General features: G+C 59.1%; 11 protein-coding genes across 11 annotated transcripts; 4 read left to right on the top strand and 7 right to left on the bottom strand.

Annotated features, from left to right (window-relative positions):
* Positions 1–231: 231 nt before the first annotated feature.
* Positions 232–3,076, bottom strand: TRAVEDRAFT_157785 (gamma-tubulin ring complex protein; the record flags this gene model as incomplete). Its single annotated transcript, XM_008034434.1, has 3 exons — positions 232–1,010; positions 1,072–2,158; positions 2,205–3,076. The coding sequence occupies 3 exons, from the start codon at positions 3,074–3,076 to the stop codon at positions 690–692; spliced, it is 2,280 nt and encodes a 759-aa protein (XP_008032625.1). The 3' UTR covers positions 232–689.
* A 283-nt stretch (positions 3,077–3,359) lies between these two features.
* Positions 3,360–4,569, top strand: TRAVEDRAFT_109626 (Nop52-domain-containing protein; the record flags this gene model as incomplete). Its single annotated transcript, XM_008034433.1, has 5 exons — positions 3,360–3,420; positions 3,477–3,590; positions 3,649–3,805; positions 3,873–4,004; positions 4,062–4,569. 5 exons carry the CDS (start codon positions 3,360–3,362, stop codon positions 4,567–4,569), a joined length of 972 nt encoding a protein of 323 aa, XP_008032624.1.
* Positions 4,570–4,840: 271 nt separating this feature from the next.
* TRAVEDRAFT_41381 (uncharacterized protein) lies at positions 4,841–5,174 on the bottom strand (the record flags this gene model as incomplete). The annotated part of the gene is made up of 3 exons (XM_008033895.1): positions 4,841–4,955; positions 5,012–5,082; positions 5,139–5,174. 3 exons carry the CDS (start codon positions 5,172–5,174, stop codon positions 4,841–4,843), a joined length of 222 nt encoding a protein of 73 aa, XP_008032086.1.
* Positions 5,175–6,241: 1,067 nt separating this feature from the next.
* Positions 6,242–8,612, bottom strand: TRAVEDRAFT_157778 (RabGAP/TBC; the record flags this gene model as incomplete). The annotated part of the gene is made up of 7 exons (XM_008034432.1): positions 7,663–8,612; positions 7,322–7,537; positions 6,925–7,268; positions 6,852–6,868; positions 6,764–6,801; positions 6,480–6,705; positions 6,242–6,425 (listed from the first exon to the last, which is right to left on the bottom strand). Exons 1-7 carry the CDS (start codon positions 8,588–8,590, stop codon positions 6,245–6,247), a joined length of 1,950 nt encoding a protein of 649 aa, XP_008032623.1. The 5' UTR covers positions 8,591–8,612.
* A 198-nt stretch (positions 8,613–8,810) lies between these two features.
* Positions 8,811–9,373, top strand: TRAVEDRAFT_110183 (transthyretin; the record flags this gene model as incomplete). Its single annotated transcript, XM_008034431.1, has 4 exons — positions 8,811–8,838; positions 8,895–9,000; positions 9,055–9,223; positions 9,284–9,373. 4 exons carry the CDS (start codon positions 8,811–8,813, stop codon positions 9,371–9,373), a joined length of 393 nt encoding a protein of 130 aa, XP_008032622.1.
* A 298-nt stretch (positions 9,374–9,671) lies between these two features.
* TRAVEDRAFT_111403 (uncharacterized protein) lies at positions 9,672–11,102 on the bottom strand (the record flags this gene model as incomplete). Its single annotated transcript, XM_008034430.1, has 4 exons — positions 9,672–10,021; positions 10,084–10,174; positions 10,229–10,570; positions 10,641–11,102. 4 exons carry the CDS (start codon positions 11,100–11,102, stop codon positions 9,672–9,674), a joined length of 1,245 nt encoding a protein of 414 aa, XP_008032621.1.
* A 277-nt stretch (positions 11,103–11,379) lies between these two features.
* On the bottom strand, positions 11,380–12,421 carry TRAVEDRAFT_55035 (membrane-associated proteins in eicosanoid and glutathione metabolism). Its single transcript, XM_008034152.1, has 7 exons — positions 12,374–12,421; positions 12,176–12,294; positions 12,014–12,120; positions 11,890–11,952; positions 11,681–11,838; positions 11,579–11,624; positions 11,380–11,515 (listed from the first exon to the last, which is right to left on the bottom strand). The coding sequence occupies exons 2-7, from the start codon at positions 12,211–12,213 to the stop codon at positions 11,463–11,465; spliced, it is 465 nt and encodes a 154-aa protein (XP_008032343.1). The 5' UTR covers positions 12,214–12,294; positions 12,374–12,421; the 3' UTR covers positions 11,380–11,462.
* A 783-nt stretch (positions 12,422–13,204) lies between these two features.
* TRAVEDRAFT_138299 (glutamate-rich WD repeat-containing protein) lies at positions 13,205–15,070 on the top strand. Its single transcript, XM_008034429.1, has 4 exons — positions 13,205–13,433; positions 13,485–13,817; positions 13,866–14,556; positions 14,613–15,070. The coding sequence occupies exons 1-4, from the start codon at positions 13,238–13,240 to the stop codon at positions 14,947–14,949; spliced, it is 1,557 nt and encodes a 518-aa protein (XP_008032620.1). The 5' UTR covers positions 13,205–13,237; the 3' UTR covers positions 14,950–15,070.
* Positions 15,058–16,635, bottom strand: TRAVEDRAFT_25307 (proteasome activator pa28 REG alpha/beta subunit). The gene is made up of 11 exons (XM_008033601.1): positions 16,506–16,635; positions 16,369–16,431; positions 16,307–16,311; positions 15,969–16,251; positions 15,875–15,912; positions 15,814–15,822; positions 15,746–15,759; positions 15,677–15,694; positions 15,493–15,623; positions 15,323–15,436; positions 15,058–15,264 (listed from the first exon to the last, which is right to left on the bottom strand). Exons 1-11 carry the CDS (start codon positions 16,554–16,556, stop codon positions 15,223–15,225), a joined length of 768 nt encoding a protein of 255 aa, XP_008031792.1. The 5' UTR covers positions 16,557–16,635; the 3' UTR covers positions 15,058–15,222.
* A 222-nt stretch (positions 16,636–16,857) lies between these two features.
* TRAVEDRAFT_55031 (atypical/TAF1 protein kinase) lies at positions 16,858–20,958 on the top strand. Its single transcript, XM_008034151.1, has 13 exons — positions 16,858–16,963; positions 17,014–17,467; positions 17,522–17,670; positions 17,721–18,003; positions 18,054–18,238; positions 18,295–18,615; positions 18,666–18,829; positions 18,880–19,129; positions 19,186–19,582; positions 19,642–20,149; positions 20,203–20,329; positions 20,395–20,431; positions 20,488–20,958. Exons 1-13 carry the CDS (start codon positions 16,952–16,954, stop codon positions 20,805–20,807), a joined length of 3,207 nt encoding a protein of 1,068 aa, XP_008032342.1. The 5' UTR covers positions 16,858–16,951; the 3' UTR covers positions 20,808–20,958.
* A 3,979-nt stretch (positions 20,959–24,937) lies between these two features.
* On the bottom strand, positions 24,938–25,434 carry TRAVEDRAFT_25305 (uncharacterized protein). The gene has a single exon (XM_008033600.1). It carries the CDS (start codon positions 25,350–25,352, stop codon positions 25,110–25,112), a length of 243 nt encoding a protein of 80 aa, XP_008031791.1. The 5' UTR covers positions 25,353–25,434; the 3' UTR covers positions 24,938–25,109.
* Positions 25,435–26,308: the final 874 nt, after the last annotated feature.

Here is a 26,308-nt window from a genome sequence, read left to right as displayed (position 1 = left end):
ACGGCGAGGTAGACGGAGACGAGGGTGGGCGGTGAAAAGTTTGGAAAGTAGAGGAAGCAGAGCGGCACGTCCGGCTTTTCAAGAACTCCAAAAACTCGAATTGAGTCATGGAGCTAAACCACGTGACTCTACCTTTTCCCTTAGCTGCTTATATTTGCTATATTTGGCCGGGCCCCTCCCCTTTCTAAGCCGGTTCTTCCTCGGCGGCCCAACCCAAAGTAACGGTGCTCAGGTGAATTTGCAAGGATTTGTTTCGAAGGGCCGTGCTACCATAGGCTGTCATCGACGGAGGTGCGGAGAGCGCCCGTTCTAGTTACTGGAGCGCCAAGCGCGCGACCTAAGTGCTACTACCGCCCGTTCCTATTCACGCTGTAGCAGCGTAGAGGCTCCGCGATTCCCTCTGTGAAGTTGTAGCCTTTTCTAGGAGGTTGCACGAAGGCCGTCTTTGAGGCGTTCGTACCACCAGGTTCGGGCCGAGGTGAACGATTTCGAAGCTCCTGGCCCGGCCTCCTCTAGCACGAGACCGTTTGCTCCCTTGCCATCGAGTCACCTTGACTCGTCTTGTGGTGTGAGCGAGGGGGTTGACAAAATCTTGGACGCCTAGACGACCGTCGCTCGGCGAAATGATGTTCGTTCCTCTGCACCCAAGAGAGGTTCTGTCTTCCACGGCTGCCCAGACCTTTCTGCGCCTACGCCAACCCGCCCTGCTTGAGGATATCCTCGCTCTCCGCAGCCCGCACGCCCGCCCTGCGCTTCCTCCTCGGGTGCGAGAACTGCCCGTTGAAGTCGAGCCGGAGCAGCAGCCGCTCGACATGCCGGCGCACCTCCTCGTCGCCCTCGAGGCGCCGCCCGCGGCGCGCGCGCACGAACGTGTGGAACCCGGTCGTGTTCGCCATGCTCGTGTTGTGCAGCAGCGCGGACTTCGTCGCGTCCGCCGTCGCCGCGAACGGCTGTAGCGTGGTTGAGAGCGAGAGCTGTTCGTAGAACGCGTCGAGGAGCGTTTGGAGCGTCTGAACGTGGGCGATGTTAGTGGGGGAGCTAGTGAGTGCAGGAGGTAGGGGGGGGACGTACCTCGTCGATCTCACCGACGGTTGCATTCCGCTCGGCTACCGCTTCGCCGACTTTCTGTGCGCCCGCGGCGAGCGAACCCTCGAAGAGTAGCGCGGGCAATACGTCCCCACCCCATCTCTCCACCTGGGCCGCGAACCGCTCGCAGACCTCCAGGATCATGCGGATGATGTTCGTTAAGGCCGGGTTCGAGAGCAGGCTCCCAGTAAGCAGCCGCTCCAGGTATGTCGTGTGGATGCTCCGTAATGTCGTGAAGTCCAGCGGCAGCGCAGCGGACGCCGCAAGATTTGAGGCCGTACTTTGAGAGGGGGGCATGCTCGACACAGACTTCGAGGAAACCCCTTGTGGCATGGTACCCGCGCCATCCGTAGCTCCGCTCGACCCCGTCATCTGTCGACCGATGCCCCCTGCTGGACGACCGAGGAGGAGAGCCTTCATCCGGCGGAACTCTACGTCCACTACGTCCGTCATGACATAGCCGAGCAGCGTGTCCAAGAACCAGTTCATCTCCCGCACGACGCCCCACCCACATCTCAATAGCTCCTTGCGGGCTTCAAGGTCTTCGGCCGTGCCGCCCTCCCCAAGCCCTGTCCATCGCCGGCGCGCACGCTGCGCGTTCGAGAGTGCGGTCCAACACGCGTGAATGCGTGTGTGGGTCTTGCGCAGCGCGGAAACGTAGGAAAACAGCACCGCGTATGTCTGCAGGTCAGAGGCGTGCAGGAACAGGTCGAGCGGCCAAGTGACGCTATATGTGAGGATCAGGGGCGTTCCGAGTAGCAGGTCATCGAACGAGGTGGCCTCAGCAGGTTGGGAGAGTGATGTCGAAAGGTCCTTGGCGGCGGCGCCGGCAAGGGAGGGCAGGAGGGGTCGAATAGGTCCTGCAGGCATGCGGAAATGTAGATGAGCGAGGGATGGGTCCTGTTGGGCTGTGGTACCCAATGATGCACGGAGGAGAGCGAGGTGGAGGTCCTGCTCGCGGATCATCGTGCTCGGGACTGCGCGGGCGGTGAGCCTGGAGAGCTTCAACCGCTCTATCTCGCGGATGAGCGATAGAGCGAATTCGCCATTCCTCAGCAAGAAGTAGTTGGCTCTGTGGAATGATTAGCACAGTATAGAGTGGAAGGGGAGGGACTCACAATGATTCAACTGCCTCATTGACGTCTTTGTATGTGAGCACATTGAGCCATAGCCATTCACTAACCGCAGTCCGAATATCTGTAATGACACGATCGAAGGCATATTGGTCGTGAGGAAGGACTGTGCTGAGTAGCTTGGTATGCTCCCGTGCTAGATCCTGCGGAAACTGCTTCTCCCATTTCGCAGATTTGACAGTACCGATGGCGCGTCCAACGTAGGTGATAGAGTCCCGAGACTGAGCGGATATACAGGCAGGAACAGCACCTTCAAGCAGGACGAACTTCTTGTCCGCGAGAGGTTCGCTCGGTGAAAGCGTACCGTGGATGAGGAGCGCTTGAAGTTGGGCAATCCAAACGCGCTGTACTGCTTCAGAGAGGCGGGTATATATAGCGGAGACGCGGTGGATACCAGTTTGAGACCGAGTCAAGAGCAGGTCAATGAGGGGGCCAGGGGGCCACTGCTCTTGAGCCTGCAGTTCGTCCACAAGAGTTTCCAGCGAGGCCAGAGGCGCGTCCCATTCCGCGAAGATAGCGCGCAAAGATGATAGGGGTACAAAGGAGCCGGACGCGACGAGGCTGCTGTCGCGCTGCAGGACCTTCGCCTCAGTTTCGACCACGAGCACTTCGTAGCCTTCCTTGAGGATCTGGTTGAGGGTCGCGCAGAGGGCGGAGAGGTATCGCGATGATGGCTTAGCGAGCGCGTTGCACGCATGTTTAACTTTGCGGTAGCGCAGGGCGATCTGCGCGAGAGATTCTAGACATTGCTCTTCGCCGGGGTGGAGGAGCGGCGCGAATGCGGGGTGAACGGTGTGGTCGGTGGGGAAGAGCGAAGACGAGTGGCCGGCGAGCACGAGCAGTACTTCCGCAATCATCGCAAATAGGTACCGTTTGAGTGAGGAAGGGTATACTGCGGCTTCAGGCTTCAGGGCGGAGGGGTCAAGGGAGAAGGAGGGATGTGTGGGCGCCTCCGCGCGCGACGCGTCTGTGATCGAGCTCGACGCGTCCGAAAAAGGCGGAGAAACTTTCGCGCTGCTTCACTTTCGTCCATCACTTGCCCCGGCTCGTTCCCCGCCACTCTCCGCTCGCTCGTCTCCCGGGGCTCTCATTTGCTTGCTACACATCGCTTGACTTGCAACGTCATAACAAAAGGATAACATGGCTTCGGAAGCTGCTTCAAATAGCAGCCTCCCTTTGGGGAAATACCTTGCGTCGACAGGTACGCACATATGTTCGGTGCATGCAGTCCTGGAGTCGTCTGACGCAAACACCAAGACAAAAAGACGAGAGATAAGGCGATCAAAAACCTCGCTGCTTTCCTCTCTGACCCCTCCCGTGATGCATTGCCGAAGGCGGAGATGACGAAGCTATGGAAGGGCATCTTCTACTGTGCGTGCACCGCATACGATACTTCCTGGTCGCACCCTCACATCTATACCATGGAAAGGCTTCTGGATGTCAGACAAGCCACTAGTTCAGCAAGCACTTGCAACAGAGATTGCCGAAATCCTCCTCACGATCACAAACCTCTCTGTATCGCTCGACTTCTTGCGTGGTTTTTGGGAGACGACCGTGCGAGAGTGGAACAACATCGATCGGCTACGGTGAGCACTTATGGGGTTATATATCCTTGGTATGAGCGGCAATCCTGAGCTTTGGAATTGTGCGCAGAATTGACAAGTACTACATGCTTGTCCGCCGATTCTCCAATGCCTCGTTCAGGCTACTCATGCGCGCCGAGTGGGACGAAGAGACATGTAAAGAGTACAACTCCATTTTGACTGACCGTGGAGGACCGCTATGGTAAGCCCTTTGCGGAGCCTCTCTATCGGCTCGTCCTCCTCACCTCTTCGATGCCAGCCCGGAAGACATCCGAGTTCCCACAAGTCTCGCATACCACCTTGCCGACATCTACCTCGAAGAACTCGACAAGGCGCTCGCAAACCCTCCCGCACCCTCACCGCCGCCCGCGCCCCTCACCACCCTTCTCGAGCCGTTCATCACCCTCGCCGCACGCACCCCAACAAACACCACCTACCAGCGCATGCAGTCCGCGCTCCTCGACCCGCTCTACACCGCGCTCGGCACCTCGTCCGACTCCGACGAGCCGCGCAGCAGCAAACGGCCGCGGCTCTCCACCCCGACGTACCCCAACCTCGTCTCCAACGCCTGTTCGACACAACCGAAGTCGGAGGGCGCGCTGAGCAGCTCGGCGCTGAAGAAGGCGCTGCTTAAGCGCATGTTCGAGACCGCGAGCGAGCCCGAGACGCGCGACGCGAACCGGCGGAAACTGTACGCGCTCTGGAAGGAGCACATGGAGGACGACGAGGACTCCGGGTCGGAAGCACGCAGTGTGGATGGTAGCTAGCTCTGTTGAGCGCGAAAAATAATGATATGATACAGGTACTTTGCTTTGTACAACAAGACCGAGAAAGATTCGAGTGCGAATATGCGCTAGTCCGAGCCGAGCCGAGAACCCCGCCGCTCCCCATCTCCGGCACCCCGTGTGTATGGTGGTGGGTGGTGGTGGTGGTAGGTGTAGTGGGGCGTGGCGTCAGTCCCAGATGAGGCTGTCATTAAGGGCGGGTATCATATTGGAGAAGTCGCTGGTCGGGGCGAGCACTTGCGGCAGCGGCAGCCTAGTGGCGGAGCGAGTGCGCGATGTGGATGGACTGGGGCGCCTCGTGCGGCTGAAACCTGGCCTTGCCGATGTAGCCCTTGGGGATGGCAGTGGGCAAGGGGCCGGTGATCATGCTGCGGACGCACGGTCAGCGACCGTTGCGTCGGCGCGGGAGGGGAGGGGGACTAACCTGGGCTTCTTCCACTGCGAGTAGACGAAGTAGCCGAGGCCGGCTTCGAGCGTGCCGAAGAGGGCCAGTGACTGTGCGAAGCGCATTAGACTCGGTATACCGCATAGGAAGCTAAGAAGATGCTTACCGGAGCACGGGAGATGACGAGGAAGGGAAGAGCCATTGGAGTGGTGTGGTGGTGGTGAGAGGGGGTTGTTGTGGAAGAGTGGGGTGTGTGTGAGGAGTGGAGGTGTTGGAAGACCGAGTAGCTGAGTTGGGATGATCTGGGTGGATGGAGAGCAGGCCAGATACCCCCACCTTATATACCAGCCGTCCCTCTGCATCGCACCACCGACCCCTGCGCGTTCCTACTGCACCCTGCGTTCGACAAAACTCGGAACACATCGCCCCGTCTCGCACAGACCAGCCCGCGATGGACCCGCTCGCGCGGCATAGCGTGACCCTGTGGCTGCCTGCCAAAGGCAAGGCGCTGCGCGCACCGCAGAGTCTGGACGGCCGCAAGCGGACAGATGGAATGGCCCAGTCGCGGTCACGTGCGGCCCATAGGCGTTCTGGCCGAATTGGGCTCGCCTGGAACCCGGCACCGCCGCCCACAAGCTCAAACAACGCCGTGCGACTTTTGCCGCCTCCCGCCGTCGCTATCGGGGCCTGGACGAGTCGGTCAGGCCCAGACACGGCGGGCAAAGCGGTATCTCGCAAGGCGGGAAATTGGTAGGAAAATCCCGCGAAGTCTTTCCTTTCCCTGGAACGTGACCTAAGCGCCCAGAGCAGGTATCCTTTCCCGTCGTTTTCCAGGGACAGTTTGGATTTCGCGGGATTTTCCCGGGATGCGATTTATCGCTTTGTCCGTCGTGAGAGGGCTCGGATGCTGATATGACGCACCGGGTTAATTGACCGCACGTTTCCGAGGACTGAGATGCACCAGTGGGAGGCGCTTGATTGTGTACAGCGTCGGGTCCTTGAGTTCGGCCCGGACCGTAGGACGAGGCCGGGGACCAGACTCGCAAAGACCATGCAGTCAGACAAGTACTAGTGAGTCGTTCGACACTGTTCCAGCCCATCCTGACATCCAGCCATTCTCGGGATGAAACGGAAGTGCAAGAATCCGTCTTTGGGACAAAGCCTGGTCCAGACTCCAGCTAGCATCCGTCACGAACGTCGACAAAGGTGCGGACGTACCGCAGCGGTCATTGCCTCACCAACACGCAAAAGCGTACATACTCCCCAATAGTGCTACAAGTCCGGCAGTTCCCGTTCTATCAATCTCTTCCAAGTGCTCTCGCGCCACCACTCGTCCATGCTGTCGATGCGCTCCCAGAGATTCTCCTCGTCTACGCCGTAGATCTCGTACTTGCCGTTGTTGAGCAGCCGGCCATCTCGCTTCGCGACCTCCAACGCAGCTTTGTTTTCACCCCTGACGACGGCCTCTCAGCGATTATCTGACGCATGTGTAGTGAACTGGACGCACCGTAGTAGCTCAAGCAGCTCCGTTTTGTCTGGGAAGAATAGCCGTGGCTCCAAGACACCCAAGATGGCCAGTGCCGCACGGTAGAGGAAGGCATCGCCTTCTAGCATGATGACGTCCCACACTCGCGCGCACGCTTCGAAGGGCAGGTGGTCTAGGAATAGAGGGACGAGCCAATCCGGCAGGTACGCTGCGGGCGACACTTGATGCTGCTTGAAGTTGAAGTAGACTAGCCAGCCATTCAGTAAGCTCAGCATGTCAACCTCACTGTTCGTTGCGGGACGCACTTTTGGGCATCCCATCGGCCAAGAGGGTGTCAAATATCCTGACCAGTGTCAAATGGCGTCGGTATATGCGGGCGAACAAGATGCATACCTGTAGTATGCTTCTACCTAATTCCCTTCCAAATTAGCTCGCGGTAGATGCATTCGAAAACAAAATCGCTCACATCATCCTTCGAGGCCATTCCGCCGTAAAATGACCTCAAACAGTGTCGCTCAAGCACGTTCCGCAGAACGACAAAGCCTTGTGAGGGAGGCATGTTGAGTAGAATCATCGCTGCGATCTTGGCTACGCCGACTACATAGCCCAGGCCCTCATCAGAGCGCGCTACAACCCATGCACACAGCATGTCTCGTAGATCTTGATACAACGGACCCTTCTCGGGTGCGAATAGAGATATAGCGGGTAGTGTGGTCCGAATGTCGTCCTCCAGCAAACCCAGCACTGTCGTTGGAAACGAGCCAGACGCCAGGGCCCTTTTCGCTCTTGACGCACACGTCTTGTACGCGTCTGCATTCCAGCATTTAAGCTTTCTGCCCAACATGCATAAACGACTGACGCACCTTTGCTGAGAGCAAGCGCGTTACCCGCGGCGGCCTGCCACATCGGCGCGCGAAGCTTGGTCGGTATCCCTTGCCACCACAATCGCCGTAGGTTTGGATCTCGGTGAACGACTGTCCAGTCCGGAACGATCTCGCGCTCCCATATACTGATCGACATCTCTATGCGCTGTTCGCGCGCGAGACGTCGGTCTTGCAGCGTTTTGCGCCTCCTCTCCTCTATTCGCAGACAATTCCAGGATGTATGCGGTTGACATTGCGAGGATGATGGGTCATGTTGCACAGACTACGTCAACGAATGTTCATTGGGTAGGCGAGGATGCCATTGCAAGGAATGGACTGACCCGCTGCGCGACTACGTTTCATCATCTCTTCCCAGTCATGCTGATGTTTTCTGTCTTCGGCGCGCGGCTTCGGTGGGAGGTATGTAGGACGCGTCTTGCTGATGACTTTATCAAGCATGCTCGGTCCGACCGAGCGCGTAAGCCTGTGGCGCGAAGCTGGTGGTGGGGGATCAGAGAACTTCGGGGTTGTGGGCGTTGGGAGGGAAGATGATGAGGGCAGCGGCAGGGCAGAGGTGGAAGAGGCCCCGGTATTGGATAGTGGGACGTTTAGTGGCGGAGGCGGGCTCTTGGGGCGGAAGTTGTCAAGCGAAGCAGCGTACTGTGGATGTTGCATGGGATGCGCGCCATCGGAGGACTCTTGTTCAGAAAGCGCCGAGTCGACCGAAGTACGCTCGGGATGTGTTTGCTTGGTGACGGCCTCTTGCGCGGAGAGATCTATCTGGACGGCGGGGTAGTCAGACACGATCTCCTCCGGCTCATCGTGTTGCGGCGGGGACGGCGACCGATTGTCCGACAGCGAGACCTGCGAGAATTCAGAGGAAAGCGGCACGTCATACAAAGAATCCTGGTGCGAAGAGGATGTCGACTGTATGCGCGACGGGAACACTCGGGGAGACGGCGAGTGCGAGGCCGGCGGGGTATCCTGCTCGGCATCGATGTCAAAGGTGGACACCGACGCGTCCGGGTCGACCGACAGCCCAATCTTCGCGACGAGCTCATCTATGCCGCCATCGCCGACCTCCCAGCCGTCCGCCGCGCCGTTCATCCTCTCCGCGAACTCCTTGCGGACCGCGGCGGGGCTGAACTCCGGCACGTCGATGTCATCATTGTCCGAGAACGCGTCGTCGAGCGTGAAGCCCGCCGAGATGCGCAGTCCAGTAGTCGCGGCGTGCGGGGCGTCGTCGTCGTCGTACGCCTGGGGGGCCATGCGGCGGATGGGAGTGGGTGGGCGTAGAGTTAGAGTTGCTGTGTACCCTGCGCGACCGCGCGAAGCGCTGTAGCAGCGGCTACCCGCAGCTGCCCCGGACGCGCTCCGGGCCTGGCGGGCCGACTGTGGCATGCTCGCGTAGATCATCGCGCGGACGCGGGGAGACGCGTCGGGCAGCGAGCTCGAGCTTCTTGCATCCGAGTCTATCGCGCGTACCATCATGTCGAAATCGCCAGTCACTTGCCACGGTGCGTGCTTTCCGGAAATGTTGAGAGTGTCATGAACCGACGTGATACGTCTACAGTGCTGGACTCTTCGATCGGCAAACCTGCAGCTGGGGTTCCGGTGCAACTGCAGCAGCTCAACTCCGCGGACGGGGTCGCGCCGACCTTCACTACTCTTGCCGAAGGGTGAGGCATTGAAATTTGACAGGCCATATCAGGAGCTGAGAGGGACGCATATAGCGTGACCGACTATGACGGTCGCTGTATGCAGCTTTACCCCGAGGCTGCGCCGGGGCAGAAGCGTGAGGATCTTATCAAGCTGCAGGCCGGACAGTTCTACAAGGTGGTTTTCAAGACGAAGGACTACTTCGAGAGCACCGGCCGCAGGTGCTTCTATCCCTGGGTCGAGGTATCCTCCTGTTCATGTCTTGTACGTCACCTGCAACGTTTTCTAAGCTGCGCCGCGCAGATCACCTTCGAAGTTGGCAACCCAACCGAGCACTACCACATACCGCTCCTCATAAGCCCCTTCTCGTACACCACATACCGGGGGAGTTAGATGTAGGGAATAGTCATGAGATGTCATTCACGGAGAGGCGGTAAGATACCTAGTGTACACGGTACTCTAGCTATGGGCCTGTGAGATACGGATGCAGCAATGAACAATGTACAGTGACGGATCATTCTAGTGGATATGCTTACAATGCGGCATCCTACATACATAGCGAGGGGATGGGATGGACAGAGACGACGACGGGGCGGAGATATGTGACACGATAAACAGGCAAAGGAATCGTACAGTACGATAGACCGCGGGAGACACGTAGCAGGAGACAACGACAGCGACAGAAGAAGGGTCATCCGATGCTCAGTCCGTTCACGCCTTCCTCGGCGCCGTCGACCTCGCGCTCGCCATCGCGGCGGGCGCGGGTCATGGGCCGCAGCACGGGGCTGGACAGACCGATCTGGGCGCGCAACGTAGGGCTCGACATCGCGCTCGCAGAGCCAAAGCTCTGGCGGGTGCTGAAGTACGAGCTGGAGCCCTGCACCACGGGCGAGGAGGCACCGGAGTGGATGCCGTTGGGGATGGGTATGGGTATGGGCATGCTGAGGCGAGGCGCACCGTTGGCCATGCGGAGGTGATTTACTGAGGGCGAGACCGCTCGCCGTTTGGCTGCGGTTGGATAGGGATCATAGCGGTCGTCGACTAGAAACGTGGTTAGTGCTTGGCCAGGACAGATGGGAGTGAGCTCCACTAACTGGACATACGTTTCCTCTTGTTGCGCACAGCGCTGGTAGATGTGGGCGGGGGAGTGTATCTCCAGGAGGAGATGCTGGGAGAACCAACAGACGAAGACGGCTGTTTCACGCATTGTCAGCACATTTACGACGCATATAGTCTATGGCCACATACCATGTCTACGTCCATTGCGAACCCAATAGGGCTCTCCAGCATCGAGGGGTCGTCCCCACAGATGCTCTGTGCAGGCGTTACGGGCTTCGTGGCCGCAGCAGAGTCGGTGTATGCGAATGGTACCGACTCGTCCAGCTCCTCATCGTCGCTCGGCGTCGACTCTCTTTGTGTTTCATCCTCGGCAGCGTCTTCAGGGTAGCGGCCGCGGTCAGACGGCGCGCGCGGCGTGCGCGGATGCATGCTGAACGACGCAAGCATACGCTGAAACTGGGCCTCCGACTGCACCTCGTTCTCCTGTGTGTGCGATTCCGCGACCAGCCGCTGAATATGCGGCATCTTCGTCTGCAGACACAGCCGGCGTGTGAATCGCCGCATAATGGAGAAGGACGGAACGAGGAAGGGTGGGACGCACGGCTTTCGACAATCTGCGCGGGGGCAGGCGCATGCCGGACATCTGCTCGTCGATGCCCGAGCTCGAACTCGAGGCGGAGGCGAGGCGCGGGGGAGTCCGTGGCCGGTTCGTCTTCATGCTCGTGTCGCTTTCGGAGTCTATGGACGGCCCAGGCAGGAGGGGCGTGGCGTTCCCGGAGTCGCTGTCTGTTGACATCTTGTCCCGATCGCTCTCAGAATCATCTCCGGTCCCGTTTGAGCTATGGCGGCGCGTGAAGGAGGTTACGAGAGGGCTGTGGAGGCGGGCTTCCGCAGATAGGGACAGTCCTCCGGGGCGGGGTCCAAGGAGGCTCGGGCGGCGCAGCCGCAACATGAAAGGGCTCAAGTCATCCGAGGAGGTCGTTGGGAGAGACGTCGATGGCGAGGAGGGCAGGGCGAAGTCAGATGTAGATGTAGGCAGAGAGGGTCGGGTAGTGATGGACATAGGCCCGTGCTTGGGGTGGTGAGGCATGTTTGGTTCAAACAGAGCGACTGAGTGGTTGATCAGGTGCAGTTCGGTGAGTGTGCATGGAGAGAAGAGCAATGGGTTGGAAAGCGAGGAGAGGTGGCTAGAGTAACTGGGGTGGACGATGATACCAGTTCCTGGAACTGGCTTTACGGCACGAAATAAGCGCCGCCATAATTGGCGGGCGCTTGAACGCCTGTACAGTACCAAGTACTGGTCACTCACTCAAGCTCGCTCTGACACCAATTCTCAGTTCGACGCTTAGCAATAGTATATTAGGCTTGGCCGCAGCCGTCACATGTTGTAAGTATTACCCAGGCACGCGTATCGTTACCCGTATTACAGGGAACGGATGAGAGAAACAACGGTAGCAGTTGCGGTCCCAATCAGAGCTAAAAACCAGGGATGCATCGTCAAAAATGGGACCACTTTCATGGATGAGCGACATGACTTACAGACGGCGGAAAGACTGCCGATCACAGCCGCGCCGGCAAGGTTGCGCTGTAATTGAGTTAGTATTTGATTCGTTCAAAGGGGACGACATGACTGTAACTGACCTTCTTGGGGTCGCCAGTCGAGTACCCGATGGAGTAGATAATGCGCGAGAACACCCAAGTTCCGCAGAGCGCAGCAGCGGCCACAGGGTACGTCAACCCGGCGATGAGGGTCGAGCCGACAACAATAGGCATCGCCTCAAGGGTATTTTGGTGCGCGCCTGGAAGTGTGTGAGAAGGGGAAGTGACGAATACAGTAAAGGGTCACTAACGCTGCGTGCAGTTGAAGACGTGGGCCTCCTTCTTCTCTGCGACCTCAGCCTTCTCGGCATAAACTAGAGACGAATGGTAAGATTTGCTTTCTATGTCATGCAAGAAACAAACGGACTGGCTTACCTTGAGGATACTGGATTCCGGCGCGTTTGCGGGCCCCACCAACACGAATAGACTGCCAGAGGAGCAGGTAGAAGGTAGAAACCACCGCCGCAGCGGGGTAAGCAAACCTGCAGAAACGCGATTAGATAGGAAACAGGAGCCATATCTGGCAGGCTAACGTACTCCTTGGGGAGGGCGATACCAGTGATTGCGGTAGACATTGCGTTGGATGGGTGATGGGCAGGAGTTAAAGGAGGTGTGGGAGGAGAAGCAGGAACGTGGGCTTTATATTGCTGGGAGAACTGCGGCCGCGAGCTGCGTCAGCGCACGGCGAGAGTATATCGGAATTGCCACAGGCGGGGCCGCGATCATGACACGTACGTAGCGGATGTTCAGGGCGGCGGGCGATGGGTTGAAGCTGACGTTGCCCGACACGTGAGAGCACAGAGGAGGACGGGGACGGTCGCCCCACCGCCTTTATGGGAGAGCCCTGCTCGTTGCCATGGACGTCTACCGTGTACGGCAACGTTCTAGAGCATTGACAGCATCCGGACATGGCACCCGTTCCCCACGACTGCACTCCCCGCACTTTACACGACCCATCTCCGCTCAAATCGGCTTCCTACGGTGCTCGGGATCGCTTGGGATGACATACAAATCCCCGACGATTGGCGGTGGCTCCTACGTGTACATGCGGCATGCATGCCATCGGCGTACAGTCCGTATGATTCGGAGTCTCTACACTTGCCGCGTGTCTTACGAACAGGTATCTTCGAGGTTGATGCGGACAACCGGAGAACCCGTGTACAAAAACGATAACGACGTGTGAGATGGGCGTCCGGCATTGGAAGGGGGCGATATGGATGTGGTGGGAGATCGCAAACCGCGCCAACTCGGTGGACGTCCAGAAAATCAACATTGACGCACAGCCACCCGTCACAGACTGAGGCACCCGAGCAGTCTCCCTCGTCAGGGTGCCTCCACAGTGCACGTACGTATGTCAGGCAAACGTACCGAGCATCGAGCGAACGATACACGTATACTCACGGCTGAGAACAACCGCGTAGAATTCTTCGGCACGATTGCGGCGGAGGTCCAAGAGCATCTACGCGACTCCGCTCAATTCGGATTTCGATCGGCACGTGGTTCCGCCGGGCGTCTTCCAAAAAATTGGGCAAGCGCCCATAGATCCTCCACCGCTCCCGGCCGTTTAGCACCTCCATCTACGCGTCTTGCTGCTTCATCATGTCTAAACGATCGGTCACAGAAATCCATGCTTCTTCGGGAAGCCAAGCGGAGCCCCGCAAGACTCCTAGGGGAGAGTCAAAACAGCGCGAAATTGCTGCAGACGATGAGATGGGCGAATTTGAGGATGCTTGGGAGGATGAGCTCGAGAGCGATGAGGAAGTGGTAGATGCTGAGGCCGGAAAGGACGAAGACGGTACGTCTATACCATTCAATATACTCTGAACGAGGCTTACCGAAAGCAAAGGCATGGATATGGATGTGGACGACGAGGTCCTGCCTCCGATCGAGGAGTCCGAGGAGCAGCCCGCCGCAGCGGAAGCATACATCCCGGGTGTCCATCAGCTAGCAAAGGACGAGATCCTCGAGCCCGACGACTCCGTATACCTCATGCGCCATAACATGACCGTAAACTGGCCATGTCTCTCGTTCGATATCCTCAGAGACAACCTCGGAGACCAGAGGCAGCGCTTCCCCGCTACCGCGTACCTCGTCGCGGGAAGCCAGGCGGACGTCGCGAAAAACAACGAGATCTCTGTGTACAAGATGAGCTCATTGCAGCGGACACAGAAGGAGGATGGTGAGCGTTCCGTAGGCTGGGCTTCAGCCTTGTACTGAATTCTTGTAGACTCGGACGACGAGGAAGAAGACGAAGACGCACTCGACGAAGACCCCGTACTCGAGCACCGCTCAATACCCCACCTCGGCGGCGTCAACCGCATCCGTGCGCAACCCCTCCCCACATCCTCCCCACTACCCCCAGTGTCCCAGCCGTACTACGTCGCGTCCTGGTCCGAGACGGGCAAAGTCCACGTCTGGGACGTGCGCCCGCTCATCGAGGCACTTGATGTCCCCGGATACACGATCGACAAGGCGCGCACGCACACACCTGCCTTCACCGTGAACTCGCACGGGCGCGCGGAAGGTTTCGCCATGGACTGGGCGTCCTCGGGCGGCGCGAACCCGTCCGCACTTCGTCTGCTCACGGGCGACATCAATTCGAAGATTTTCCTCACGACGACGACGCCGACGGGGTTCAACCCGCTCGCGCAGCCGTTCACGTCGCATACATCGAGCGTGGAGGACCTGCAGTGGAGCCCCGCGGAACCGACCGTGTTCGCGTCGTGCTCGGCGGACCAGAGCGTGCAGATCTGGGACGTGCGCGCGAAGGGCCGCAAGAGCGTCGCCGGTATTGACCAGGCGCATAATGCCGACGTAAACGTCATTAGCTGGAATCGTGCTTCGACGTACCTGTTGCTGAGCGGCGGCGACGAGGGAGGAATCAAAGTCTGGGACCTCCGGAATGTCAAGAAGAAGGGGTAAGTGCCGCATCGTGCCGCTGCGGTTGGCCACCTGTGCTCATTATTACACACAGCTCCGCCGCACCAGACCCCACCCCGGTCGCCGGGTTCAACTGGCACACCGCTCCCATCACCTCCATCGAATGGCACCCTACGGAAGACTCGATCTTCGCCGCTTCAGGCGCGGACGACCAGGTCACCCTCTGGGACCTCGCAGTCGAGCAGGACGACGAGGAGACCGGCGGTATGGACGCAACCCCTGCGGGCGGACGCGAAGTGCCCCCACAGCTACTCTTCGTGCACCAGGGCCAGAAGGACGTCAAGGAGGTGCACTGGCACCCGCAAATACCGGGCGCGGTCGTCAGCACTGCGCTCGACGGCTTCAACGTCTTCAAAACGATCTCTGTATGATCGACCTGGCGGGGGCTTGGCTTCTGCGGATAGTAATTGTAGCATCAGCGGCACCTTTACCTGTTGTAACACGGTTTGACCAGCATTCAGCGCATATGCAATATAGGCTTGGATATAGAGTAAGGGCTATAGTCATACACATGCTGGAGTCCGATGGTAATGCATAAGTCAAATCTACAACGTGTGTAACGATACGGGGCGAGAAATCCTGGATCATGTGACTGTCCATGGGTTCGGTACGACCGGAATATCCATGGGTTGAGTGCATATCAATCAGTACATCCCACTGGAGTTGTTGCCCTTCGGGGTGCGGATCTGATCGGCCAGGTGCTGATGAATGTGTGCGCGCGGTTTTGACGGAAATGAAGCTCACCTTCTCGATGTTCTTGTGCAACATGTCGGTCAGTATCGCGTATATGCTGCGCAAGTCATACAGGTTCTGGCGCGCGATGTACAATTGCTTCTCGTCATGCTCTTTCAATGCGTGCTATTTCAAAATATCAAAATTTGGTTAGGTATTCCAAAAATGCGGAATGTGCATACTGCGTAATCCTCGAGGTGCGGGTACTTCAAAATCTTCGAGCAGATCTTAGCACGAGTGAGGTAGTCTTGACGCGCGGCATCGCGGAGGTTGTATGCGCTCTCCTGCGAGCGATGTATCTCGGACAAGACATCTGCGCAGCAAAATGAATTGTTGCGTCGCGTTAACAAAGTTATGGGTGCGTACCTTCCTGGATCTGGACACCTGCAAAGAAGGTTAACAGCGTGCCCCATTAAGCCGTAACACATCACTTACCAAAGTTGTCTCCGCTGTGGGTAAAACATCAGATACACGGTGCTAGCCAATAGATGACCTGAACGTACTCTTCAATTCTGCAGACATGGTCAATCATGATACTCGCTGAAGATAGAATCCCTCACCCACCTCGGCATCGAAAGGTTGATCCACAACTTGACTTTGTCCTGGGGTACGCGGATGTCAAACGGGCGCACAGGGTGGGTCCGGTCAAAGTACTTACGCAGTACTCAGCCAGGGTTTCGCATTCCCGTTTGAGCTGCTCGTGCAGCGCTGCAGTGTGCTTGTTCCCTACCATCTTGCCTGGGTGCTTGGCATGGCTAGCATCATCCAAGCTCGAGGCACCGTTAGCAGCCTCTCCAGAGCCAAGCTTACGCTTCTTTGCTTCGGGCTGCGCGGGCGCGGACGGCTGGACGTATATAGCAGTGTCCGTGAGGTGCGACGCGTTGGAGAGATGGAATGGCGAGGTCGGTTCGCGGGTTGACTCTATGAGCTTCTGCAAGTCCCTGGACATGCACCGTAAACGCATGCGCGAGCGTATACCGGTCACAAGCTACTCACAAGATCTACGGGTGGCGGATTGCGTGTTAAATATGTACAATGCATTGCCCGCCACTACGCACCTTCTGAGGGAAGTTCTCAAAGACCACCTTCTCGCCCTCGACATGAACTTTCTCCCGGAACGTCTGTAGGTCGAAAGCAAGACGTCGCGAAAACCTGTGGTCAATACGCGTCGTGGGTGAATGTAGCATGCACGCACGTCAAGCTCGCTCTTGAGCTTCTTGTCTAGCGTGACCTTCGACGACGACATGTATAAGCTTGCTTATGGGCGGTGCTGGCGATGTTTCTGAGCGTTGTAGCGAGGAGGAGTGGGAGTACTTGGCTACTGCAGCAAGCGGTGTCGAGAGAGAAAGAAAGACGCGTGGGTGGACGCGAAGCGCGTTGAAAGTGACGACTGGAGAAGCGCCCATGAACAATGGATCTCGATCACCCAGCCACGTGTTTTGTAAGCGGCCCGCGAGGACTCAGCTGCACTTGCCCGCCAACTGCATCCTGAGGACGGCCACTTTGGCGTCGTGCTCGACCGCTATCCACTACTCTCTGCCGCGACTGCTTGCTTCGTACTGCTGACTCTGTGCTATTTCGCTGTTACCTGCTTTCTTCTCGCGCACGCCGCCATATTTCGACAGTTACGGGAACGTCAAGATGGCCGGCCAGGTAACGGTTCTGACGTCTCATGTGGCGCGTATGCACTAATCTTGCGCTAGGACGAGAACGATGTTATCGCAACGCTTACTGGCTTCTCTCTGAACAATGTGCTAAGTGGTCTTGACCTGCCAACTGGACCAGGACTCTCGAACCAGCTAGGCATCTCTGGTGTACCGGCTCTGAGTGCCAAACAGATATACAACGACAGATGGGACGGAGAGGAGGAAGAGGCTGTTGGGCCTGGTGAAGGAGAGGACTGGGAGGATGAAGTTGACCGAGAACTGGCGGAGGAAGACTCGGACCCGGAGGAACAGGTGAAGATGGAGATCCAATCCCCCGTACACATGGGTCCTCGGGAAAAGCGGAAACGCGTCATTCGTAGGCTCGTAGAGCGTCCCAAGACTGTCTACGAACGGTTTCCTACGTTTGAGAAAGACAAGATGCTGGACTTCACGGAACTCTTCAAGGGTGTCACCGTCCACAAGTCGCGAATATCGAAGCGGCCGTTCAACGGTGAGTGCGATGCTTCAACACGGGAGGCCATAGACCCACGCATATCCCCCTCAGTCGAGTCGGTGTACCCCAAGAAGAAGGAGATCCCTAAGAATTTTCTACAATCAATAGTGGGAGACACCGAACGCCAAGTAGAGAGCAAGCGGGTGCAGGAGGTAGTCGCGTCTGGAGACGTTGAGCATGATCTCATGCGCGCCCTACAAGTCAGCATAGCCACCTCTCGTCGTCCTCCGTTGACTTACTCCGCCTGCAGGCGCGAGAGAAGTCCGGCAATCAAGCCTCCCAACCAGCATTGGACCAGCGGTCCTTCTTCTTGGTGAACATAGCCAATTGGGAGGACCAGATCGTGTGGGACCCAGATGTGGAAGCACCGCCGCTCGCCGCTGCCCCTCAGAACGACTTGAACACGCCCTTGAACAAGGCGCTGGAGGAGGGCAGTTGGACACAGAGCATCATCTGGGGTCCACGGGAACCATTCAGAGACTTCACGCAGCTGGAGTTGCACGAGCAGGAAGCCGCTGAGGAAAGGCCGGCAGGTATGGTATCCCGCGTGTCATTCCTCACATACGCGCTCATTTCGGGTCAGTACAAGACGTTGCCCGCCCCAGGAAACGCATGCGTACCGATACGCAACCACGCGACAAGTTCAATATCTCGAACGATCAGTTCTACGAAGTCTCCAAGGATGGAGGACGACATCGTGTGCGGCAGACCTTTGGTCAGCTTGTCGTGGAGCATGCATATCCCGCTCAGAAACTGCAGTTGCCTTTCGTACGTGTCGGCCTGCTGACAGACAGTAGAACGTCGCAGCTGACCGCTCGGTATAGTACAAGACACGCCTATCAAAGCAGGAGGCTCGTTCCTTCCATCGAACCGCCCTACAGTTCCCGTCGAATATCGAGATCCACTTCAGCAAAGTCCGTACAGCGAAGAAGAAGAAGGACAGGGCGGGTCGCAAGGTCGGCAAGGGCGGCGACATTGGCGAGGGTTTGCACCGCACAGGCGATCTCAGCTTACGGGACACCAGCAACTTCGTTCTGTGGGAGTTCTCTGAGGAGCATCCTCCCATCATTTCGAACTTCGGTATGGGCAGTATTTTGGTAAACTACTACCGCAAGAAGAATGAGAAGGACGACCATGTACCTAAGGTGAGTGCATCTACGCGCATCTTCCATAGAACCAGCTCAACCCTCTATAGTCCGACTTGGGGGAGCCTATCGTGATCGAACCGCAAGACGAGAGTCCATTCATGAAGTTTGGCTATGTGTACCCTGGGCAAACTGTCCCCGCCCTGTACAACAATCTTATGCGTGCTCCGCTATTCCGTCACAAATCATATCCTACAGATTTCCTTGTCATTCGGTGCGTGTACTCTTGTCCCAGTCTGAGCCCATAACTGACCTCTACCTCAGGACGACGGTCAAGGGAGAGTCCAAGTACTACATTCGCGAGATCGGTAACCTGTTCGCTGTCGGCCAAACGTACCCGGTCACAGAGGTCCCTGGGCCACATTCCCGGAAGATCACAAACACTATCAAGCTACGACTGCAAATCATTGCATTTAAGCTCCTCGAGAAGAGCTCCGAGAAGCGTTTGAAGATTTCTCGCTTGATGAAGTACTTTCCCGACCAGAACGAGCTGCAGATGCGGCAGCGGCTCAAAGTAGGTTTAACGTTCGTGACACGCTGCATGCGACTCGTCATTCATCTGCTATTTAGGAATTCATGGAGTACCACCGGCGCGGACCACATCAAGGTTTCTGGCGCCTGAAGGGGAACTGGACTATCCCGTCCGATGCGGACATGCTGAAGATGGTGACCCCAGAGCAGGTCGTCCTCTCCGAAAGCATGCAAGTTGGCCAGCGCCACCTGCAAGACTCCGGCTACAGCTTCAACGGCGAGGTAGCGGAGGAGGACGAGGGCAACCTCTCCATCGAGCAGCAGCTCGCGCCGTGGATCACGACGAAGAACTTCCTCTTCGCCACGCAGGCCAAAGCGATGCTCAAGCTCCACGGCGAGGGCGACCCGACCGGGCGCGGGGAGGCGTTCAGCTTCATCCGTGTCTCCATGAAGGACATCTTCGTCAAGGCCGGGGAGGACTACGAGCAGAAGCTCGGTGCGTGCCCCCGTCGTTCCTCTCCGGAGCTTACGTTTACACTCTGACATTGTGCACAGCGGAGGCCGAGAGCCGGCCCAAGTCCGCGCATCGATACAACGTCGCCGAGCAGCAGCAGATCTACAAGTCCGAGATCGAGCGTATCTGGAAGGCGCAGTTCGACTCGCTCAGCCGCAAGGACGAGCCGGAGCTCACCGCCGAGGAGCGCGCCGCCGGGCGCGAGATAGACAAGGACAACAAGCGCATGCAGCGGCGGCAGTCGATGGGGTACACCCCCGCGCACTCGCCACCAGAGACTCCTGGGACGCTGGGCCCGATTTCCCCGACGTACAGCCGCGGGTCGTCCCTCGCACGGGAGCGCGAGATGAGCCTCGGGCCAGACGCACAGCGGCGAGTGCTGCGCATCAAGCGCTTCGTCGACGGCGAGTGGAAGCTGGAGATTGTGCGCGACCCGTCGGTCATTACCGCGTACCTCAAGAAGCGCCAGGCGATCGAGGAGGAGAACATGACGGCGGATGCACTCGCACCGACTGGCGACGCCGAGCGCGACAGGCGTGCGAGGAAGAGGTGCGGCGTGCTCATCGTTCGACGTCTTGCGGTGATCGTTAATGCTTCTGCAGGATCGAGGAGGAGATTGCACGGATGAAGAAGAACCAGGAGCGGCGGCTGCATCGGAAGAATGCGAAGATCGTCAAAGAGGGCGGCACCCCGCTGCAGCTCAACCGTCCGATCAAGCCCGACACCACAGTAAGCCCCCTCCCTTCCCTTTTCTCCTCCGCCGCCCCCGCTGATTCCCTGTTTTTTTTTCTCAGCGCCGCTGCGGTCACTGCGGGCAGATGGGCCATATGAGTAAGTCATACGTCTTCCTCTTGTCCACGCTTGCGCTGAAGAAGCCCGCGGCACAGAAACGAACCGGAAGTGTCCGCGCTGGGCGGAGTTCAATCAGGGCACACCCCCGCTCCCGACGCCGTCCGCGTCTTCCCCGCCCGCGACGTCCCCCACCAGCACATCGGGCGGCTTCTCGTTCGGGGGCGCGCAGGACAGCCTGTACTCGCCTGGAGCGTCGGGCTCGTTGCGTCCTGGGCCGTTCCCGGGCACACATGGTCCGTCGCCGCTCGCAACGAGCCCACCGATGATGCCGGCGGACGACGACGACGACGATGAGGACGTGCCCGCGACGCCCTCGGGAGCACCCAAGATCAAGCTGATGCTCAAGAAGTCGTAGGTCCGATGTCGTACGCACTGCGGACTCCGCTGGGATTTATTCTGGTCGCTTTGGACGGTAATTATGTATTATAGAGTCGGGCGTATCGTGCCCATGTATCTGTAGTACTTATTCGCATGCTTGTAATCGACCTGCTTCGACAGCGTCCACTCCTTCCCAAACCATGTGGGTCACGAAGGCTTGGCTAACAAGAACGGACTGCCGCTGTGTTGCATAAGTGCTTGGGGTTCCTCGATAGGTCCGATGTTCTCTGTGCGAAGACTGCGCTTCCAAGCCTTGGATGACTGACCACGCCCGCTCGGGCACGCCGCGCGCTGCGTATTTTTGGCCGTGGGTATGGGACGCCCGCCGAAGTCTTGGAGGCGCGCTCGCGGAAGTAAGAATTGGCATCACATTTACATCACAGGGCTATCGCTGTTAAGTATGAAGCCCGACATGCCATCCTAGGCAGGACTCGACAAAAGGTTTCAGCGCCCGGCGGAGAAGGCTTGACCTAGGTATTGGTGTCTAAATTCTATATTCACATCGAGCGCAAGCGGACACAACGTTTAATTCCGACCAAACATACGCGCCGTTGTTGCTTAAGCTTCGCGACGGAGCTTAGATACAATGTAGCTATCTACAGTAAGTCCTTGCGTGTTCCTAGCTTCAAAAAGGGAAAGAAAGCCCACATTTGTGTTGCGTAGGATAGTAGCACGAAAGCGATATTCCGATGGCCTGTGTGTGCCCGTCGCCCGCGCTCGCACGCCGCCGCTGCAGATATCATTGCGGGGAAGCCGTCCGGAGCGAACCGGCCGCGGACGTTACGGAACGCGAAGCCTTCTTGCGGTCGAGCCGGCGGCGACAAGGGTGCGTTGTGAGTGGGCTTACTCATGCATTCCGGGGGTGTGGTGCCTAGTAAACGGCATGAGAGAACCGCCCGAGGGGCATTCGCTCATGTCGTCGCACGAGGTATGTCCTGACAGGGAAGGTGCTCGCGTAGGGCGTCCGTGAGGAGCTGCGAAGTCGACGCAATTTGATCATGGGTATGCATCGGGATGACGAGTGTAGTCCTCCGGACGCTCATGAACACTGTCTGGGTAAATTGTGGGTAAATTGGCGGCATGTGAGCTGGAGTAATTTGACACGGTCGACAGCGCGCCTGTGGGTGTAGTTGTTATCGGTTGAGGGGCAATTGTAGGTGCGCGCAGCGTCCGCGCCAACGCCAATTGCTGTGCCTGCGCCGCAATAGTTCATGCCAAGGCGCAGCAGTATGTGCAGAGGCCGTGGTGTCCTTGACACCGGCGGCGGGGCTGGAGAGAGCTAAGACCCCGGAGGCCAAGGGCAGCCCGCCATCGCCAAGCCAGCGCAAGCCCGACGGCCAAGAGCGAGATCTTCGATCGGGCATCTGCGATCTCTGAGCCTGCGCATATGCTTGGCAATTATGAGCAGACGCCACCTCCGAAACTGACACTCACCTTCGCTCGGCCGTGACGTGAGCAACGCACGTTCTTTATATCTTGGTCGTGCGACGCGTCGGGGAGAAGACCCAAGTGCGTAAGCTGGTAGGCCAAGGTAGGCTTTTAGGTGCGCGCCGCGTCCGATTATCCCCTTTGGTCGCCGCGGGAGGGGGATGGTGTGTGAGGAGCACCACGCGAGTCGGACCTGCACTCTCACGAAAATGTCCGGGTCGGGCAGGGGACGACAAGGACTGTCAGCGACGGTGGAGGTTCCTCCCGAGCGGATCCGTCGCTGTCAGCGTTGCTTCTCCCGTTCTGGAACGAAAGCCCACCCCCTCCGTCGGGTCGCGTCGCCAGTATCCCACGAATCCTGCCGGACGGAGGATCGTGGCAGACAGGCGCGCTATTCATGGCCTCGAGGTGCTCCTCCTGGTTTGACCGATGGGTCGAGGGACAGGTTTCCGGAGCGGTGGAGAGCGCACAAACTCCCCTCAACGGCCACACACGATGCGCACGGGAGGCAGCTGGCAGACGGCTGTAGATCACACCCCGGGAGAATCCCGCGAAGTCCAAAGCTTCCCTAGAAAACGAGGTGAAAGGATACCTGCTCGGGGAGGCTAGTTCAAGGTTTGAGGGAAGATTCGGCTCCCACTTCCAGCGTCGCGGTTTGAAGCTTGGAGCTTTGCCCGCCGTGCACACCGCGTATATGCGGTCGGCCTCGGATCTCGAAGCTTGTCATTTCGCTAGCGTGTGCCTTTCCTGCTGCGTTTCCGTTTCGGGCTACGTCGGACGCAGGATGCGAAGCTGCGCTGCGGGAATGTTTCCACACGGAAAATATAGGAATGCGATGACAGCACTTACGGCAAGTCGACTGTGCATGCACGAGCACCGGGAGGGGCGCAAGCTTGGCGAATTTGCCGCTTGGCGGCCATGTTGAACCTTGTGTGGGCAGCGAGCCGCTGGGAGCGTCTTGGAGGCTTGGATTCATATCGGCCCCTTCGACCCCTTTCCGCATGCCCTCGGTGCCGACTAAGTACTAACGCCTCAAGCACCGCGCAACGTGTTCTGCGGAGACAGGACGTCCCTTCAGAGAGCCAGGCTGGCGATTGTGCAGCGTGTTTGGATGGATGAGCAGGAGGCACGTGTGCCAGCGTCGTGGTCGCGCGCAAAGAGACCGCGCGGCTCGTGAAAACGAACGGAGGCGCCGCGCAGAGAGAGCTGAAGGTGATTACGACGCGCTTGTGGCGGGCAGGGAGGAGGGCTGGGGTTAGGTCAAGCTGCTCGCAATCCCGATCGGCGCGGACTTGCAGACGCTCGTCTGCGTTCAGGACGCGTGTTGGCGGGCTCGTCACTCCTTCGACGTCTCTCTCAGCACATCTCCCACCGATCGCGACTGCCTGCCTCTCTGCTGAACACGCCAAACCGCCCTGTCCTGTGCCCCTCTGCTGCCCGTCCTCAGACATGTTCCGCCCGCCGCTCGCCCGTCCCGTCACTGCCCACTCTGATTTCTTGCACACACACCCGCACGACCTCTCTCGTGCGCGCCACCAACCCAGTAACGGCGCAAGTCAAAGGAGCACCCGCTAGCACCGCGTGGACATTTCACTGGAATGTGCGCTATCTCGTCTCAGCTTCGACACCCGGCTCTGCGATTTGCAGGACGTGCTTGGTGCACTTCGGCGGTGTCGCTGTTGCGAGCTCGAAGACGCCGTCATCGTCCTTCGTTCACTGTCCTCGGTTCACCCCGGAACACACTACCGCAATTTCTCACAGTCGGCCGTAACCGCCCCGCTGGAAACCTGTGGGAAATGGTTCATATGGTACCGCTTGAGCTTCGTGTGAGTTCCCATCCCGCCCCGACTCGAACTGCGCTCACCAAGTCCATACAGGTCGTTGCGCGTATATCCCCTCGCACCGCCCGTGTACTTCGATGCCCCGCTGCTCAAGCATTTCTCATACGTCGGATGCACCTGCACGACGATGCCTGCCCGTAAACCAAGACCCCGCCGACGTCCTTCTTCCGGAACACGGTCTACACCCGCACAGACATCCCTCCCTCCTCCATCGTCCCTCACCCCTCTCTATCGATGTCAACACTCAAGCGGTTTGCACGACGTCGAAGTTAACACGTCTCTCTCGTATCAGGTGCGTTCTCAGCCCGGTTCGCCGCGAACTGCGCTCACAGGGCCCGTACAGCTCACTGTGCGAACACTCGCAAGTCAGCCTACGCCCATCCGCGAGACTCGACGCCCCACCGCCAGAGTGCCACTAATACGTTGGCCCGACTGAGCAGACGCTCCCGCCGCACAGGCTAAGGCGCCGCAGACGTTCCTCGCCCGGAACGACGCCCACCAGACGACGACCTCCCCGCCGACCTCCGGTCTCGCCGCCGCCTCATCCTTTGCCGTGCGCGCGCGAGTCCGTAACGAGGCAGTGCATGGTTGTATGCACTCCTTACAGGCGAGATCCCAGGAAGTGTGCGCACGAGCTGCTCTGACGACGTCGTATTTTCAGATCCCCCGCGCTCAAAAATGTGAGCAGCGCACGCGGGCGCGGTCCTGTCGGCCTTTCCTCGCGCATACAGCCTCGTCGCATCCCCTGGACCATCTCTGCCGAGATCAGACGCGCAGGACGACGTCGGCTGCGTGCACGCCGGGTCCAAGTTGGCAGGCATCCAGCCCCCCTCGCACATCGACGCCGCACCTACACCGCTCAAATATACGCTGATACACTCCCATGATCCTCGGCGCATACACCCTGCACGTCTCGGCGCGATCGGGAAAGAAACTATTTTGGACATTTGGCCCGATTTCATGTGCAAAACACGGTGACGACACGATACATCGCCCCTCCCGTCGCCGTTCTACGCCCCATCGACGCGTCCGGCATCTAGAACATGCCCACGGACTCTCGTAGCCGCCTCCAGCCTCCAGCCAGCCTCGGGTGCATCCGGAGGCGTCGAACTCAGGTCGTTCGGCGGCGGCCCGCCCGCCATGCGGTCGAAGTCACACTCGGACGCCCCGCCGTAAGCCTCTGAAAACGCAAGCCCAGGCCCTACGCACCGGGGCGCATGCGCACGCGCAATTGCGGTGCGATCCGCGAACATCAAAATCGCGTCGTCGTCGACCGAGTTCCATGGACGGCAGCACGACACTTCGCGTCCCGCCGCCGTCCCGTCCCCGTCCCGTCCCCGTCCCCCCCTCCAGCGCGCCGCCACTCGGCATGGACGCTCACTGGGACACTGCCCACGGCCTCCGACGCTCACAAGGGCTGCATCGCGACTGTATGCAGCGGGACGGCCTCGTGCACCTCGCCCCGGCACCGTGTCGGCGCCCTCGCGCTCCGACGGCGCGCGTCGGCCCTCTGAAAACGCAGCCCCAGGCTGTATGCCCCAAGGTGAATGCGCACGCGGCGGCGCGGCGCGATCCGGGCACATGCTATCCGCGCCGTTTCGCGCGATTTCATGGGCGGCGGCGCGGGTGCGGGTGTCCCGCGCCCCTCCTGCGCGCGTCCCGCCCCGCAGGGCCGAGCCACTTGGCGTGCACGCTCGTGGACGTGCTCGGCGGCGTCTGCAGAGATTGCGGGGGCGTGCGCGGACTTTGCGTCTCGGCCGTTTCGCGCCATTTCGGGCGGTTTTGGGCCACATCAGCAAAGTGCGCGCTGCGCCGGCCCACCGCCCCCGCCGGCCATGCCGTCCTCCATGCATGGCCCCGGGGGCGTGGGAGTCGTCCCCAGCCGCTAGTGGGCGCGTAGGGCGGCTGTGACGTCGACCGCGATGGCGGCGGGGAGGAGTGCGCCGTGGTCAAAGGTGCGACGTGGCCGCCCCGCGCGGATCGCTCCAGCTCCGGGACGACGCAAGGACATGCCTCGTGTATGCACGACGGCGACACGCACGAGGGCGTTCGGATCACCGCCATCGGCGGTGTCCCGCCCCGCCCGCCGCGGCCGACACCCCGAGCCCATCCCTGTACCGGAGGAGCCGAGGGTGCGAGGTCCACGACGGCCGGGGGTCGTCTCGGGACGTATGTAGCTAGCACCGAGATGGGCGCCACCACGCGTTCG

The sequence above is a fragment of the Trametes versicolor genome, assembly GCF_000271585.1.
Source record: "Trametes versicolor FP-101664 SS1 unplaced genomic scaffold TRAVEscaffold_1, whole genome shotgun sequence".
Taxonomy (NCBI): Eukaryota; Fungi; Basidiomycota; class Agaricomycetes; order Polyporales; family Polyporaceae; genus Trametes; species Trametes versicolor.
The sequence above is the reverse complement of the archived record's forward strand: the minus strand, read 5'-3'. Positions and strand labels throughout refer to the sequence as shown.